The sequence below is a fragment of the Capra hircus genome, chromosome 26 (genome assembly GCF_001704415.2).
Source record: "Capra hircus breed San Clemente chromosome 26, ASM170441v1, whole genome shotgun sequence".
NCBI classification, from domain to species: Eukaryota; Metazoa; Chordata; class Mammalia; order Artiodactyla; family Bovidae; genus Capra; species Capra hircus.
In genome coordinates this window covers 6,472,682-6,489,924 of record NC_030833.1, presented here as the reverse complement: position 1 = coordinate 6,489,924, position 17,243 = coordinate 6,472,682, and the positions used below count along the sequence as shown (strand labels likewise).

The following is a 17,243-nucleotide window of genomic DNA, read 5'->3' as shown; positions in this document are numbered from 1 at the left end:
AGCGCAAGCACCGGCTTCGACGAATGCCTACGTTGGTCAGGCAGAGACTGCCCTCAGAGGGCATGAGACGTAAAGCCTCCCAGTCCTTTCACACAGCAGGACAGTGCCCAGCGGAGGGGGATGTGGGAGCCAGAGAGCTCAGGAAATGGTCCTTTTTAGCACATCTTCCGGCCAAGGAAAGGGAGAACATGTACCTGGGGTTTGCGTTGCTGGAGCTCCGTAGGGCTCTAGAACGCTCTGCATGGTGGCAGCTGCTGAGGACTACATGAGAAATTCAGACAAATGTTCCCTGTCCTTCAGAGTGAGCCCTGTACTGTGTCCTGGGCCTGCCTTCCTCTCCACATGGGTGTCCTATCTGGGCACTTCCTCTCACGTCTGCCAGGATGCCAACTTCCCAGAGCCCAGTTTTGCCTCTTGCCCTTCTCTCTATCCTGCTCTGGGGAGGCTCCATCACCTTCCAAGATGACCATGTCGTGACGGGCAACGCTCCCCTTCTCCCAGGGATCAGATGCTGTTCTTATTACTAAAAAATCCATCTTTCTTCAACCTGATTCCTCATCAGACATATTCAGCATCCCATTAAAACAAACAACAAATAGGCAGACAAATGAAACAAAGCCCGTGTAGCAGTTGAGACCAGTCATGGGTTCAGCAGGTGACCTCTGCACTGAGCCACCCCATCCTGGACCTCTCATTTTCCCATTCTCTGTTTTCTGGGTGGGGGGGGGTGGGGAATTAGAGAGAGGCCTCCCAAAGGCATTTGCCTAAACTGGACACAAATTAGTCACTCAGTCATGTCTGACTCTTTGTGACCCCATGGACTGTAGCCCGCCAGACTCCTCTCTCCATGGAATTTTCCAGGCAAGAATACTGGATGGAGTGGGTAGTCATTCCGTTCTCCAGGGGATCTTCCTCACCCAGGGATTGAACCTGTGTCTCCTGTGGCTCCTGCATTGCAGTCAGATTCTTTACCACTGAGCCACTGGGGAAACCCCGAATATATATATAATAAGTGAATACTATTCAGGCTTTAAAAAGAAGGAAACTGCCATTTGTGACAATATGGATGAACCTGGAGGACATTATGCTGAGGGAAATAAGCCAGATACAGGAAGACAAATACTACATGATCACAGAATCTAACAAAGTTGAAACCATAGACATAGAGGGTAAAAAGGTCATTGCCAGGGGCTGCAGGGAGCAGGCGAGAGGTGGGTATTATTAGTCCAAGCGTACAAAGGTTCAGTTACACAAAATGAATTCATTCTAGAGGCTGACTGTGCAGCATAGTAACTCTAGTTACCAATACTCTATTGTTTATTTAAAATTTTCTAAGAGGGTAAATCTTATCTGTTCAGTGTTCTCATCACATACACATATACACATAAAAGTAAATTAAGAAGGTGGGAGGAATAGTTTAGAGGTGATGGATATGTTTACGGCATGGATTGTGGGCGTGATTTCAAAAGTGTATGCTTTTCTCCAAACCCATCGAGGTGTACACACTAAATACGCACAGCTTTTTGTATGTCAATCAAAGCTCCATAAAATGGTTTAAAGAGTCTTTCTGTTTCCCACAGCACATCCCTTTCATTTGCAGTTTATTTTGATGCCGATCCGTTCTATTCTGTTGTGTTTCTGTCACGGGAAATCTTATTTTTAGGCACAAGTGACCACTCACCCAACAGTGAGTCTTCCGATTTTACCTTTTCCGTTTGCTCAGTGGGTGTGTATTTAGGCTCTCCACCACCTAATTATCCATTCTGTTGCTTTTAAAAGTTCCTTTACCAGAATAAAAAAAGTAGAAGCGGGAAGTCACATCTTGGGAATAGTAATTAAACACGTGATAAATGTGGGCTTGTCTTTTCTTAAACCTGCGTTGTCAGTTGACCTCAATGAACCTCCTAAACCAGCAATGATTCATGACACCCAACGTAGATGCCCAGCTGGACTGTGAGATTCAAGATATGACTGAGAGATTAAGAGGTCAGGAGTTCTCAGCCAGAAGAAAGAATGAAGTCATGCCACTTGCAGCAACATGGGTGGGCCCCAGAGATGATCATTCTAAATGAAGTCAGAAAGAGAAAGGCAAATGCCATGTGATGCCACTTACGTGTGACGTCTAAAATATGCCACAAATGAACTTCTCTTTGAAAGAGGAACAGACTCACAGGCAGAGAGAACAGACTTGTGATCACCCAGTGGGGAGGAGTGTGGCGGGGGAGGGATGGATCGGGAGTCTGGGATTAGCCTATGCCAACGATTACAGATAGAATGGATTAAAAAACAGGTCCTACTGTAGAGCACGGGGAACTGTACTTGATATCTTGTCATAAATCATGACGCAAAAGAAGATGAAAAGAATGTCGATAGGCGTATAATAGATAGATAGTGTCGATAGACTTCGCTGCACAGCAGAGATTAACACGACACCGTGAATCAACTATACTTCAATACGGTAAATATTTTTAAAAAGAGTTCAGTAAGTAAACCATCCTTTCTGATGACTGATCTTTGGGGAAAACTGTGTTTTATATTCGTGCATTCACAAGATCTAAGAAAAACAACAAGTCTTGATTTCTTCGGGAAGGCCTCTTCATGTCTGATCTCTGCAGTCAGTGGTTGCGCTGCAGTGCTGGAGAATGGGTGTCAACCCTACAAACCGGGAGACCCCGGTTACGTCACGGGGAACTCCTGAGACGCTGTTCCCTTTGTTCAATGAGGACAGGGACATCACCTGCCCTGAAGGTTCAGTGAGACCCCCAGGCTCTCAGTAAGCCTGTTTGTACTGAGGACAGCCACCAGTCATGGCGAAGGAGATGGCTTGACACCGGACGTTAAGGACGGCAGAGCACGTGAAGGGAGGAGAGGTCCTTGGAGCTGACCTCGTTTGCAACCCTCCCTACATTTGTAACGTTGCAAAAAACAGATCAGGATGGTGTCGGTAGGGGCTTCACGCCTGTTTCCTTCCCAGAGGGTTATCCCCAGGGTCTAGCACATCACAGGAAGCCAGTGGAGACCGTTGAATGATTGGGTGAGTAACTCCTGGCCCCACCTTCGGAAATGAGAGGGAAGAAAGAGAATCTCCTTGGTGGAAATTTTGGGAGGTTTTGTACATACTTTGCATGTTAAATAAAAGTACAGTCATAGCTCAGTGAGAAATGGAACATTTCTTACCACATCAGTAAACAAAGGATGTCCCAGTCATCAGTAATTGCACCTGCCACTGATGGTGAGCTGGTGAGCCCTAAGGACACTCAGGATGTGAAAATACAGGATGCTGGCCCCAGATAGTTGAGGTCAGTCGCTCAGTCGTGTCTGACTCTTTGTGACCCCGTGGACTACAGCACGCCAGGCTTCCCTGTCCATTACCAACTCCCGGAGCTTACTCAAACTCATGTCCATTGAGTCAGTGATGCCATCCAACCATCTCATCCTCCCCAGACAGCTGAGGTGCATATCCAAGGAATGATTTCAGCGAGCCCGTCCTCTTACATGTTCCCGTACATAGAAGAGCACGAAATCCCTCCACTCGAGATTCTGGCTTTCCTTCAAGTAGCAATGATCTTGCGATGCTCAGACTACCTGCCCTTGGTTGAAAATCTTCTGTATAACCCGGATGCCCCTCCTCACCTCCTCAGAGCAGTTTTCTCAGGGTTACTTGAGATGCTGCCCCCCAGGCTTGAAAGTCCTAAAAATTCCCAGTGAATAAAGCATAGTTCTCAACTTTTAGGTTGGGAGCATTTTTAAAGTCGATATCAGGATGGCTCGGTGGCCAAGAATCGGCCTGCAAAGCAAGGGATGCAGGAGATGCAGACTGGACCCCTGGGCCGGGAAGATCCCTGGAGGAGGAAATGGCAACTCACTCCAGTACTCTTGCCTGGAGAATCCCATGGACAGAGGAGCCTGGCGGGCTACAGTCCATGGGGCTGCAAAGAGTCAGACATGACTGAGCACAGCACAGGGGTCTCAGCTTCCCTCCACCCAACTCCTCTTCTCTTGTTTCGGTGACTGGGGTTCCCGCTGCCCCGAGTCCTGTGCTCTTTCTGGGTGCTGCCCCAGCCAGCCTGGACTGCTCCTCCAGAAGCTCACATCAGCACACAGGTTGCTGCCTCAAGCAAGGACACTTGAGTTTGATTTCCTTCCATTCCACGGAACCCTGGGAACACAGAGCATCTTCCCTTGGAATCCCTTTCCTCGCCCTTAAACCAACAGACACAGTTTAAATGAATGGGGACACTTTGGATCCCAACATGCCATTTGTTGGACACCCCACTGTCAGGTATTGTGCTGGACATGGCAGGCAGTAGAAGCCATTCCTGGTCCGGGAAGATCCCGTGTGCCATGGAACAACTAAGTCCATGCATCACAACCCCTGAGCTTGTGCTCTAGAGCCCGGGGCCCACAATTCCCGAGCGCACTTGCCGGCATACTGAAGCCCGTGTGCCCTGGAGCCCACGCTTGGCTATGAGAGAAGCCGCAACAATGAGAAGCCCGAGCACAGCAACTCGAGAAAAGCCTGCACAAAAACAAAGACCCAGCACGGCCAAAACCAAAGAAACAAAGGCGGGTGGGGTTTGACCTGTAAAGTCTATTCCTCTCTGGGATGAACTTGCCCAGTGGCACCAACAACGCAGACTTCCAAAGGTTAATTTTCTGGCTCTTGCAAGAATCCAGTCGCTGTCCATTTCCAGGAGGTTTGCTCGTCTCAGCTCTTCTCCAGAACTCAAGGGAGCAGGAGACGAGACGCCTCGCTGCTGATGCATCGGCGGGCGTGCCATCGGCGGGCCCAGCACTGACGCTGTCGGCCACACCGTGCCAAAGGAAGCTCAGTCTGGATGCGTAGCCGGTCATGGTTTCATTGGCTACAGACACCTGGGGATAGAGCGATCTCTCTGTGAAGTCAGAGACCAGAATGCACACCTGATCCTTTGTCATATACTCCAAGTTTTTCATCTGGAGGATTAAGGGCAAGGACACTCTGATGGGTAATTTGTGGTCAAACTCGATGGACAAGAACTTTTGCATCAGCATCCTCAAGCATTTAGGGATTGAAAATATTCAACTTTTATCTCATCAATACTCTGAAACTGCTGCTGTTTCAATGGAGCGGGGGATGAGGGGGAGGTGAGTGACAGAGGTCAGAGGAGGGTGGGGCAGAACCCTATTTACCACACGGGTTCCATCCAGGTGACTAACACTTCTTACCCTGAAGTCTCCACGTTGGGATGAGAAGCCTTGCCTGAGAAACATGGATGTTTAAAGACAAGGAGGTTTACAGAGAAGGAGAAATGTCATGTGACATCCCTTCCATGTGGAATCTAAAAAGAAATGATACAAATGAACTTACTGGCAAACCAGAAAGAGACTCACAAACTCAGGAGAATGAGATGATGGCTGCCAAGGGGAAGGACAGCTAGGGAGTTTGGGGTGGGCATGTACACACGGCTGTATTTAAAATGGATAACCAACAAGGACCTACTGTATAGGACAGGAAGCTCTAACTCAGTGTTACGAGGCAGCCCTGGAGGGGAGGGGGGTCTGGGGGAAATGGACCCCTGTGTATGTGTGTCTGAACCCCCTAGCTGTTCACATGAAGTGATCACAACATTGTTAGTCGGATGCACCCCAACACAAAATAAAAAGCTCAAAAAAAAAAAAGTTAAAAAGCTCAAAAAAAAAAAAAAGATGAAAGAGTTTAATAAATGAAACTTAAATGAAAAAGTATCTAAGCAGCTGAGACTTGATCCAGATCACAGCATACTCTATTGTGGTTTCACCTCCCATCTCAGGCTGTAGGACAGTGTCACACAAGGTTTGGGGCCACCTCCTGAGGCCAGCACGCCCCCAGCTAGAGGTGGGCACTGCTCAGTCCCACCTCTTGTGTGGTGGGGAGCGGTTTCCTCCACTGGTTTGGAGCAACCATGGAGATCTGTGAAAACGACTTACAGAAAATGAGACTTCTGAAATTGTTTGTTTGATCTAATACCTCTCTCATATCCCTTTTTGTAGGAACGCAAACCCCTTTTCTTATGGAAAATCCACTTTTTATGGTTCAAGTGGGGCTAACTTTCCCAATCAATGCCAAAAGGATGGGCATGAGATTCAAGTCTGGCCCCTGAGACTGCTCCATGTCACCAGTAATAAGTGTAGGTCAGGGATGGATACAGGACCAAAGCCAGTACATCTGCATCTTCCTTGGAACCTGACTGCTGGAGCTGGCTGGACGAGGGGCCTGGGCTGCTTTGCTCCTGGACCGCTGGCCGTGTCCTTCAGGTCTCCCCCATTACCACTCTCCCTTGAGCCTGGGGACCCCCTGCTCTCATTCACCCTGGAAGGCTGTCCTCACCTTCCATCCATCACATTTGCCTCTTGTAATGTTTGGAGGCACTGGTCTCACCGTAAACCCCCCTGTGGACTGAAAAGGTGCCTCGGGCCCGCACAGAGCAGGTGTGTCCCAAGAATGAATGAGTGAAAACCAGAGGGAACACAATTCAGGGAAAGCACATCCTGTCTCTACCCACCTCCCTGTAGGAAGTCAGTTGTGGTTCCCACAAAACAAAGCATCTTGGGTAAATAAACACAGTTTTCTGGTCTGCCTTATCTGGGTCTTCACTTATTCATTTACATCGAATGAAGTATTACCATTCTGGCTTTCCTCATAGCTCAGTTGGTAAAGACTCCGCCTGCAATGCAGGAGACCTGGGTTCGATTCCTGGGCTGGGAAAATCCCCTGGAGAAGGGAAAGGCTTCCCAACTCCAGTATTCTGGCCTGGAGAAACACATGGACCGTATAGTCCACAGGGTCACAGAGTCAGACACGACTGAGTGATTTCCACTTTCATCCTTTTCACTTAAGAGGAAAGACGATATAAAGTCACAAAAAGACATTTTACTTCCTGGAAAGGAAAACTGTCATTCCCTCAACAGTTAGACACATTAAAAAAAAAATTCTATAAGCAAGGAAACCATAAAGGGGGCTCCATGCTGATCTTGGGAGCAGACACAGCTCCTACAATTGAGAAAAGCAGCATTATAGGAAACAGACTAGAAGCTGCAGACCAAGAACAGCTTCCCGAGCACCCTGACCATCAGGACCTACAGACACCAGGAAGGACAGTCAAGAGTGTGGAACCAGCCAGCCGGCGTTTATCTTACAGACAGAAGGGTCAATAATTTACCACGTGTAAATGACTTCTATCTGCTAGAAAGATGTTACAAAGGTACAGATCTGACTTCAAAGTTGCTGCACGTAAAGATGTCTGTCTTTATGAAGACAGGAGAGTTCATATCTGTCTCATGAAAAAAAGCGGCAGGTTTTCTTATCACTACTATATTGCATCAATTTACAGCCTTTGAATTTTTAATAATGGAACACTTAGATGTTCTGCTATTATCAAAAGATGAAATTTAGCCTTTCAGAGGGATTTTTGACACCATCCTGTATTTTATCATTCTAGAAGAAGTGATGGAGTTTAATTACCAGCTTTATCTTCAGAGTGATATAACTTGTGATTTGGAAGTTTCCAATGTCATTATGTCTTTTGAAAGAGAGATGATGGCATCTTGTATTGAGCCCACAATTTATGTGATCTAATCTTTCTTTAGGGTTTTCCCTTGCGGCTCAGGGGTAAAGAATCTGCCTGCCAATTTGGGTTTGATCCCTGGGTTGGGAAGATCCCCTGGAGAAGGAAATGGCAACCCACTCCAGTATTCTTGCCTGGGAAATCCCTTGGACAGAAGAGCCTGGTGGTGGACCATAGTCCATAGGGTCGCAAAAGAGTCGGACATGACTTAGCCACTAAACAGCAACATCTCCTTAAAATGACTCTGTTATGAAAATACAGGTCCCCAATTCAGTTGCGTTGGGTCCTCCTCCGTCACTAACATCCCTGCCCCTGTTGCTAACGTCCACAAAGGCATCTTCACAAGTGACCACAGTCTGCTTGTCCTTCTCCCAGGCCTCCCTGTTTCTCTTCTCCACACTGACCTTTATGTCTGTGGAAAAACAGAGCCCCAGCAAATACATTCTGTCATTTCCTTCTTGCACAATGGAACAAAAAAGAGACTTTCCTGCCTCCTAAATACTATGACTCTTGGCAAAGATCACTCTTCTTCCCATCTTTAGCCTGATGCTGTGGATGTTTGTAAACGTACTATCCCAGGTATGCTGTCATAAAGAAACTCATTTAAACCAGCTTTGCTGGGCTTCCCTGGTGGTGCCGTGGTAAAGAATTCACCTGCCAGTGTGGGAGACACAGGTTCCATTCCTGGCCTGGGAAGATCCTGCAAGCCACGGAACAACTAAGCCCGTGCATCACAACCACGGAGCTTGTGCTCTAGAGCCCGGGGACCACAGTTCCTGGACACACTGGCCACAATACTGAAGCCCGTGTGCCCTGGAGCCCACGCTCTGCTACAAGAGAAGCCACCACAGTGAGAAGCCCGAGCACAGCAACCACACAGCAGCCCCGCTCGCAGCAACTAGGGAAGAGCCTGCACAACAACGAAGATCCAGCACAGCCAAAAATACAATAAATTTAAAAAGTAAAAATAAACCAGCCTTGCAGACAAACACTGCAAAGGCACCGGCCCGTAAAAATTGTCTGACCAGCTCACACCACATCAATCAGGTGACGCTATTTTCTGGTGAGTGATAAAATAGATAAAACTCAGATAATTTCAGGATTTCCTTGATGCAGATTGTTTGCGGCTCTAGACACACAGTTATCTGCAAGATTAATTTCCAAGTAACGTTTTCAGTTATCATGCTAGTGGTTCAGATAAACAACATTGGCAAAAGTAAATTTTCTGCCTGAAGAAACATATCCAGCTGTATTTCAGAAGGAAATGTTTAAGGTCATGTCGCATTGACAGAAAGTCTTTGTGGCTATTAAGCCTGAAGCGGACAGAGGGCTAAATACGAGGTCTGATTTGAGCTGCAGGTAACATTTACGTGTTTGACATTAACTGATAAAGTCTTGAGATTCAAGGTTTGTGGGAGAAGCATCAGTGGGGGTAAAAATGTCAATTCCAAACCGACAAGGGTACCGTCAACAATAATCATCAGGAAAGCAAGCAGATGAACAACCCTCACAAAAAGTATTCTAAAACTCTATTACTTTGCTAGTTAGGACTTGCAGGCATATGTTTTGAATTTTCTATCATTTTGTTTGTAGAAAGACTTGGAAGCAGGATTATTTTATTGAAATATAAGGCTAGATTGAGAAACGTCCCTCTCAAAAGGGAATTAGTTAGTTGGGAGGAAGGGCTTCCGCTGGCCAGTGTTTGGGTAGCCAGATCTGGGGAGTAACAGATGACTTCCTGAATGTAACAGACGATGCTGGCCAGGTTACTTGGATGCCAGCGGCAGGGGCCGCAGAGCAAGCACCCTAGATTTCTGAGTCACTAGGCTTCCTAGGGGTTGAAAGTGACCCCAAAGCACACATGGTCCCGATCCCAGAGCATTTGCTAAAGGCTGGGAAATGAAAGACTATATCCTGAACTCACTGCATCCTTGACAGTAAGTTTTCCTCTTCTGAATCATGAAAAGTTAATGCATACCGACCGCAGTAACACAGCAATATACTGCTCTCTGCCTGCTGCATCTAGCTGGCTGGGACCTGGCTGAGGAAGTGACCTCTGCCCCTGGGAACTGTGACGGTCACATCCTGACTCTATGGCAGGTCCCAGGCGAGAGTGCACTGGGGCTGTGGGAAGTGTGTCCCTCTGGCAGAACCAGGGCTCTTGGTCGGTAACTCACAAGAGCAGGACGTGGTTGAATAGCTATCGGAACAGCGTACGCAGTGGCAGACACGGCTCTCTGTTCTCCAAGTCACAGCCCAAGCTCTGGGCAAGCAGAAGAGCCTGCGGTTCCCCTGGGATGGGCCCCTGTTCCTATGCACCTTGGCCCCTGCTGTTCCGGACACAGGAAATCCCTTCCTCTCCTACCCTGGCAATGACTGCTCCAGGGCAACCTTGTTTAGGCTCCTTCCTTCTCTAACCACCACCCTCTCCAACCCTGCCCAATGCTGAGCCCGAGTCCCTCCTCTTTTCCCACCAGATCACGGCCCTCCCCACAGCCCCAGGGACTGCACGCTACTATATACATGTGATATATTCATAGACATGAAATAGACAAGCTACAGCAGAGGACAGCCAAGTACCCACGCAGTAGGCGTATTACGCTCCCCATTTTCACACAAGGCACGAGAAGACTGAGCAACTTGCTGAAGGTCACCCTTTTAGAAAGTGGTCCATTCAATGCCTCTGGACCCCCAAGAGGGCCTTATGTCCTAATCCCTGAACCCTGAGACTATGCGACCTAACTTGGCAGAAGGGACTTTGAGGATGTGATTAAGAAATTGAGATGGGAAATGATGCTGCGCAACCTGGATGGCCCAATATAATCCCAAGGGTCCTTGTAAGAGGGACGCAGAGGATCTAAGTCAGAGACAGAGATCTGGCCACAGAAGTGGAAGTCACAGAGACAGAGATTTGGAGATTCTGTTCTGCTGGCTTTGAAGGTGGGTGAAGGGGCCACGAGCCAAGAATCGCCGGCAGCCTCTCAAAGCTGGAAAAGGCCAGCAAACAGATGCTCCCCCAGAGTCTCCAAAGGTAACACTACCCTGCCAGCATCTTCATATTAGGACTTCTGACCCCAGGAACTAGAAGATGATAAACCTGTGGTGTCATAAACCGCTGTGAGAGCAGACACAGGAAGCGTACCCAGTGTCCGTGAACTGGAGAGCTAGGCAGTCACACTGATATAAGGAAAGGAACACCCTTCATTAGCAAAGCGGGTGGTTGAAGGCCCTTTTAAGAACCAACAGGGAGCCACTGCTGCTTCCGGCACTAAGTTCTCTATGCTCCTGAGGATGTCAGTGTGATGACTGCAAGTACTAAGAAGGTCAAGAGAGATGGGTCCCAAGAAGCCACCAGCCTGGGGAACTCCCCCAACCTAGTCCCCATGCTGGTCGTTTCCAGGAACTGGGCACTTCTGATGTCAGAGATGTGTAGTCTGTGAGCCACGCCCCTCAGAGGAAGCCCGCCATTGCTGGGCAAGGGCCCCCTCCATCACCAGGGTGAGTGGGAGGGGAGAGAAGGGGCCAGCCCGGACCCTGGGGCGGCAGGCCCCACCGTTGCTCGCAAGGACGTGGCAGGTCTAAGCAGGTAACTCCCTACCGCTTCTGCTCTGGAGAAGCTCAGCCTGTGAGTCACGCCTGCAAGTCTGTCTGCCTGTCTGCCTCTCTCTCCCTAGTCAGGCAGCTCAAGAAGGACTAATCAGATGAGATAATGAACACCAGCCTCGGTCACCATGAATCACAGGCCCGCAGCCAGCTGAGTCACTCAGTGGTAGGGCTGAGAGAGCCGTGGGGCTCCGTCTGAGCTCACCCTGGAGCCGGGGCCAGACACTCTAAGTCAGCAGGGCACCGAAGGCCACGCTTCACTCCAACATCTCTGAGTGCTGTGTGCTCTGGCCATGGAGCACTCCTTGGAAGGGAACGTTGCAACTAAGTCCCCTGTAACTCAAGACGGGGAGATTACCGAGTCTGGGGAGAGGCTGGGCAGGGACGGCCACTAGGGACACTTCGGGCCACAAAGGTTTGGCCTGGGGAAGCAGCGCTGACCCAAAGTGACCCCACTCAGCTAAAAGGTGTCCGGTCACTCAGCCATTCAGAGCGTCTCCTCTGCGCTTGCCATGGGGAAGCGTTTGAAGCTGACTCCTACCTTGCCTGGAGGCCCTCCTGTCTAGCTGGGGAGGAGGTCTGGGGGCTGGTCAGGTTCCAAAGCCCAAGCACTAAGACTCCAGGTACCACCACTTCCTCTTTCTACCTGCCCGAGTTCATCAGCTGACTCACTGGAAAAGCCCCTGATGCTGGGGAAGACTGAGAGCAGGAGGAGAAGAATGAGATGGTTGGATGGCATCACCAACTCGATGGACATGAGTTTGAGCAAACTCGAGGAGATCATGAAGGACAGGGAAGCCTGGCGGGCTATAGTCCATGCGGTCGCAAAGAGTCAGACGTGACTTAGTGACTGAACAGGAAGCTCATCAGCGAAGCCCGAGGCCTTGGAAGAACTCTCCAGAGAACGAGATAAAACGGAGGCATCGTGAACCCCTTGTTGCTGCACCCGGGCTGCGCTCTCTTCTCCCTCAGAAAGTCCCCCGCACACAGGAGCACTGGCCTGATTGCAGGGTGGTGGTAGTGGGCTCCATGAGAGCCCCCAGTCCTAAGCAATGTCCGCTCTGTCCTCCATACTCGGGCCATTGCTTCCACATCACACTTTAAGCCCAGCCTCTGAGGTTCAGTCACTGTCACTTGCCCTCATCACTCCTAAACCCCAAACTCTACCATCAAAGTCGGACAGAGGCCCGCATTGGCTCTCTCTCCCCTACAGAGCCTGGGCTGGCCTGGCCCCCTGCCTGGGCCTGGCTGACCACACTGGCCTTGCCACAGCTGGGGCCTCCAGCCAGAACCAAGGCTACCCGGCAGCCAATGGGAAGGGGCAGAAGAAAGACAAGATCGTTGGGACACGGTCTTGGAAAATACCCACTGTGGGATTCACTGTTAGATCCTGGATGCAAGAACAAGGGGCCAACCCTGGGGTGACGAGCCCCTGCTCTGGGCCGCCCTGCCTAGGACTGGGTCTCTGGCCCCGGAAGACAGGGCAGCAGAGGACAGAGACACACAGGGGATGGGGCCTTCCCCCTTTCACTTCTGAGCATCCGTTTGATGTTAGATCTTCTGTGGACCTTGGGTTCGAGGCCTGGCTCTTTGGGGTGATGGCCTAGTGTGGGAACTCCGGCTGGACTTGGTCACAATCCCAGCCTCGTGACCTTGGGAAATGACTTCTGGCCTCTGAGTCTGAGCTTCTGCCTTCCATATAGCTGTGGTCATTTTCTCCACCTCAGGCGTCCTGTCCTGGGAGAGTTACACAAACCAGGCTGAGCCCGGGTCCAGCGGCCCACGGGCAGGAAGTGATGAACCATCTCTTAGGGACCCAACCACACAGAGGCCGCTTCCTGGCCACCTTCCCACCTGGGTGGTTTTTTTTCTGGGACACATGCCTCTGTCACTCTGCTTTCAGAACAAAAAGGCATTCAAGGCCCTTGAACACCTGTCTCTGAGCTTTTCCTCTGGCGTCCAGGCCTCCCACGCTGGGCCTTCCCTCTGAACATCATTCCCCATTACAGACTCACACATCAGCTCGGCTCTGGCCTTCCCGAGGCAGGCACCCTGCCCCCCACCCACCAGCTGCACCAACTTCCTCTCCGGCTCCCTCTGCCCGCGGCTGGGGCTGTCACTCGAGCACCAATAAGGATTTGCACACAATTAGGGCTGCAGGCGGGGATGTTCTGCCGCCTGTCTGCCCGGCTCCCTGTTAAGCTGTCTGAGGGCAGCGGTCCTGGCTGATTCGGCCCTGTCTCCCCATGGGCACACGGAAGGTACTCACATGTCTCTGGCCAGACCATTCTGTCGTGCCTCAGGGCGGGCTCCAGACAGCGCCCACTTTTGTGTGCCCTGTGCCCACAGGCCCCGGTCCCACCACAAAGCCTGTCACTTCAGCCCAACAGAAGGAAGGTTCTTGACAGTGCGCTCAGGGAAGGATGCTACTGAAACAGAGGGCGGGTTTCGCAGCCTCAGCCCCCAGGTTGGTGGGGGCCACGTACCTGGCCCCCAGAGGGTGACGCATTGCTGCTCGTGGGTCTGGCAGATGCCGTTGTAGCAGTAGCCATCCACCCCCTGGCACGGGTGCCCATCGTGCAGGTACACGTTGGCCGGGCAGTGAGGACTGGCCCCCGTGCAGAACTCCGGGAGGTCGCAGGCGTTGCTGGGGTCCCTACATGCGGTTCCCGCTGGCTTCAGCTGCAAGGAGAGGGTGGGTTATAAGCACATAACTGCAGGAAACGGGGAAGCATGGTCCCAGTAACACTCCGGGAAGATGGGAGCAGGGCTACCCCGTGTAGCCTCATGTAGACTGGTGCGGACTTCAAAGGAAGTTCCCTTTACTGAAGGGAGAGCTCATTAAGTAGAGTTTCGCTGTGAGATTCACCTTTCCACTGTGGGATGGTGGAGGCAACTAAGATGCAGCTCTTTTTAATTTCCTGCAACATCAAGGTTTCCTGGTGAGCAGACAAGCTGGTCGCTAGCCCCTGGGCCTTGGAGGAGGCGGGGAGTGGGGTGCTGCCTGAGGGACCCATCGAATCTTAAGAACAAGATCCCTGGTCACCAACACCATCACTGTTTTAAGATGCATCTGCACTTAAAGCATTCACTTTTGTGGGCAAGATGACAAAAATCATCCCAAGGGCATACTTGCAACAGTAATTTTACTTTGCTATCAAATCACAGAGCTGGAAACCTGTCTGTAGGACTTTATACGGGCAGGGAAAGAAGTAGTAAACCAAAGGGGCCACACAGGATGTTAAGGAACCATCCAAACAGTGCCTCAACTTTTTGATGTTGAGGAGCGTACGGCTCAGGGTGGCTTGTCTGAGGTTATAGAGCCAGTGACCAGCCCCACCTCAAAGACCCTCTCCAGGGACTTCCACCACCGGCAGCTGCAAGCCGGGGGTGCCAGCTTCTTTAACATCCCCATAAGCTAATCACAGGAAAGGGGTGAAGAATACTTTAAGCTGAATGTAAAATGTCACAATGCACTTTGGGAACAGTGCGCTCTGCCTGGGTGGCTAAGAGGGAGTTTCCTGCAAGCAGAAGGTCAAGATCAATTGCTTAATTAAAAGGAAATAAAACTCTACCCTTGGAACATCTGAATCAAAAGCTCAGGCTTCGACTCTGCCAGATCTCAGCTGTGAACAGTGAGACAAACGATGGAACTGCCAACACGGATGCAGTCGGGGTGGCAGAAAATGGCAGAGTCTAAAACTGCCAACTTGGCTGGGCTGCGTCAGCCAGCACCTTCTGTCGGGGGTCATCAAGAGCAAGACGCTGAGGCTGTGGAGAACAACCCACCCAGTGCCTCAGCCAGCAGGCAGACATTCTTGGGATGCAGCAGAGGGACCTGACGTGAATCCTCCCTGCAAGAGGGGGAACTGGTTCTCAAAGACTTTCTCCAACAGCACGACCAGAACAGTTAATGGGGAGCCTGAGTTTTTGGTCCAATTCTTTTCCGGCTCATTAATTATTTACTACAGATGACTTAGCATTAAAATGTGCATTTCACACAAAGATTAGAAGATAATAAAAATAGGAGGTAGAGACTATCAGCTTGCATGATAAGGACCACAGTTTCCCCAGCAGCGAGTGCTGGGAAATCACCCTGCCCTGTAGCTCGCCCCACATCGGTGTTGAACCTGCAGAACCCGTGGGTGACCTTGGGAGCAGGGGGACTCACTTGGCAGGTTTCACAGCACAGTCCGTGTGCGCAGACAGCGTCTGGCTTCAGGGTACAGGTGGTGGCATTGCAGCAGAGATTCTGGCATTCCTGGAGATGGGAAGAGGTTTGACAGGGTTACTGGGGGGCCACTACTCACCAAAAGCAAAGGTTGCACCTTCAGTGACTGGAAAGGGAAGAAAGAACCCGAGGGCCTGGCTCTTGAGCTGAAAACCAGCCTGACCGAGGATTATCTTCCTTTGGAAGAAAGCAGAGCTTCTGGTAAGTGTTTATGAACTGCCTGGGAGTGTGTGTCCCTGGGAAAAGTCAGTAGCACTCAAGCATCTTTCACGATGGGGTGAGGGACTGGGACAGAAGGCTGGCTGGCTCCGGAGGCCATTGGCATAGGCAGCAAGTAGGGCCGTGTGTACGTCTGCGAGGACTGCAGGCCTCAATGCAGTGACCTGTATCAGGATCACTGGAGCCCTTTGAACATGTTTCAAAGTCTCCATAGATGCATACAAACTTAACTCTTCAAAGGCTGATCCAAAGTGTAACGGAGAGCACAGTGGCAGGAAATGAAGTCAAAATAGTTGTGTTTGAACCACAGCAGTCCAACCTGAATCTGCAGCCGGACCCTTGGTCAGCACAGGGAGGGTGTCTTGCCCACCGAGACACTCCTCAGGCCAGAAAAGCACCTCAGAATGAGCAGGAGACTGGAAGGAGGTCTGTGGGCTGTGCCCACAGGTTTGCAAGGGATTTAAACAGGTCAAATAGTAGATGGATGGTCCTCTCTGAGATAAACGTGAGAGAGGAAGTGAACTCCTGTGTTACGCTGCATTTCGCAGGTACCCAATTTTTTGTCGCATAAAGAAACAAGAGGCTATAGTTTTCCTTAGCTCTCAACAGAAGGCCTGCACACATCTATTCAATGTATTTATGACATCGTGTGCTTTAGGACATTCTGGTAACTTGGAGTTGACACATTTTAGAAGAAACTGAATTGCCATTAGAAAGGGGAGTTCAACAGTCTTCAGAATTGAGTTGATCAATGTCCTTTTATTTTCTCTTATATATAGTTTGTGCTAAAGAATTTATATATTATTGGTTATAGGCCCATCACATACTATTTTCATAGTGTAACAGTTTACTCCCCAAACCATCTCCCATGAATGAATTTATCATCAGTATCATAAATGCAATGAATAAAACGTTGATAATCCAGAAGATTTATGGCTCAACCAGGATATCTCAACTGTATCCCATGTAAAACTTTATGAATGATGTTCCCAGTGACTGCTCACTTCTATTTCACATACACCCCAGGTTATTCAATTTTAAATTTGCTCAAGGACTTCATAAACATCCAGAGTGTGTAATATATACAGTAGAAGAAAACTGCCAACCAGAAGCCAACACTGTAACTTTCAGGACAGTAAGGAATTCCAACTCATGGATTTACAAGCCTAAAACATTCAGGGACTTGTGTTTTTATAAACGGAGTCCATCGGTGGTACTGCTGATCACTGCCACCACAGGCATAACGACGCTGTCCTGTGCGTATGGTCTAAATGGCTCCTCTAATGACACATGGGCCAGTGACAGATTACACACTCCCTTGCACTTCTAAGGTAAATCAGCCATCCTAAAACTGGTTTGTAAGACTCTTTAAGAACCAGGTCCCTATCTCCGCCCGCCCCACCCCCCACTCCCGAGGAAACTGCTAAATAATATATACAGAAGTTCAAATGGAAATGAAGCCAAGTAGCATGGTTTTGACTTCAAAAGGGATTGATAATGTGAGCAAGATAACTAAGTTTAAAAGATATTTGCAAGCTACTGGCATGCAATTGACTTTAAACAAGGAGATAAGGCTGCTTTTTCAACCCTATTAGCTTGGAAGA

General features: G+C 49.7%; 1 protein-coding gene across 2 annotated transcripts in view; it reads right to left on the bottom strand.

Moving 5' to 3' along the window:
* Nucleotides 1-17,243, bottom strand: part of ADAM12 (ADAM metallopeptidase domain 12) — a 394,156-nt gene that overhangs the window by 45,909 nt on the left and 331,004 nt on the right. For both annotated transcript variants that reach the window (XR_001917324.1, XM_018041560.1), the window contains exons 13-14: nt 15,361-15,450; nt 13,676-13,871 (exon numbers count right to left, since the gene is read on the bottom strand). Coding sequence is in view for 1 of the 2 variants with exons in the window: in XM_018041560.1 (XP_017897049.1) it covers nt 13,676-13,871; nt 15,361-15,450 (286 nt within the window). In the remaining variant the exon portion in view is untranslated. The remainder of the gene's footprint in view (nt 1-13,675; nt 13,872-15,360; nt 15,451-17,243) is intronic.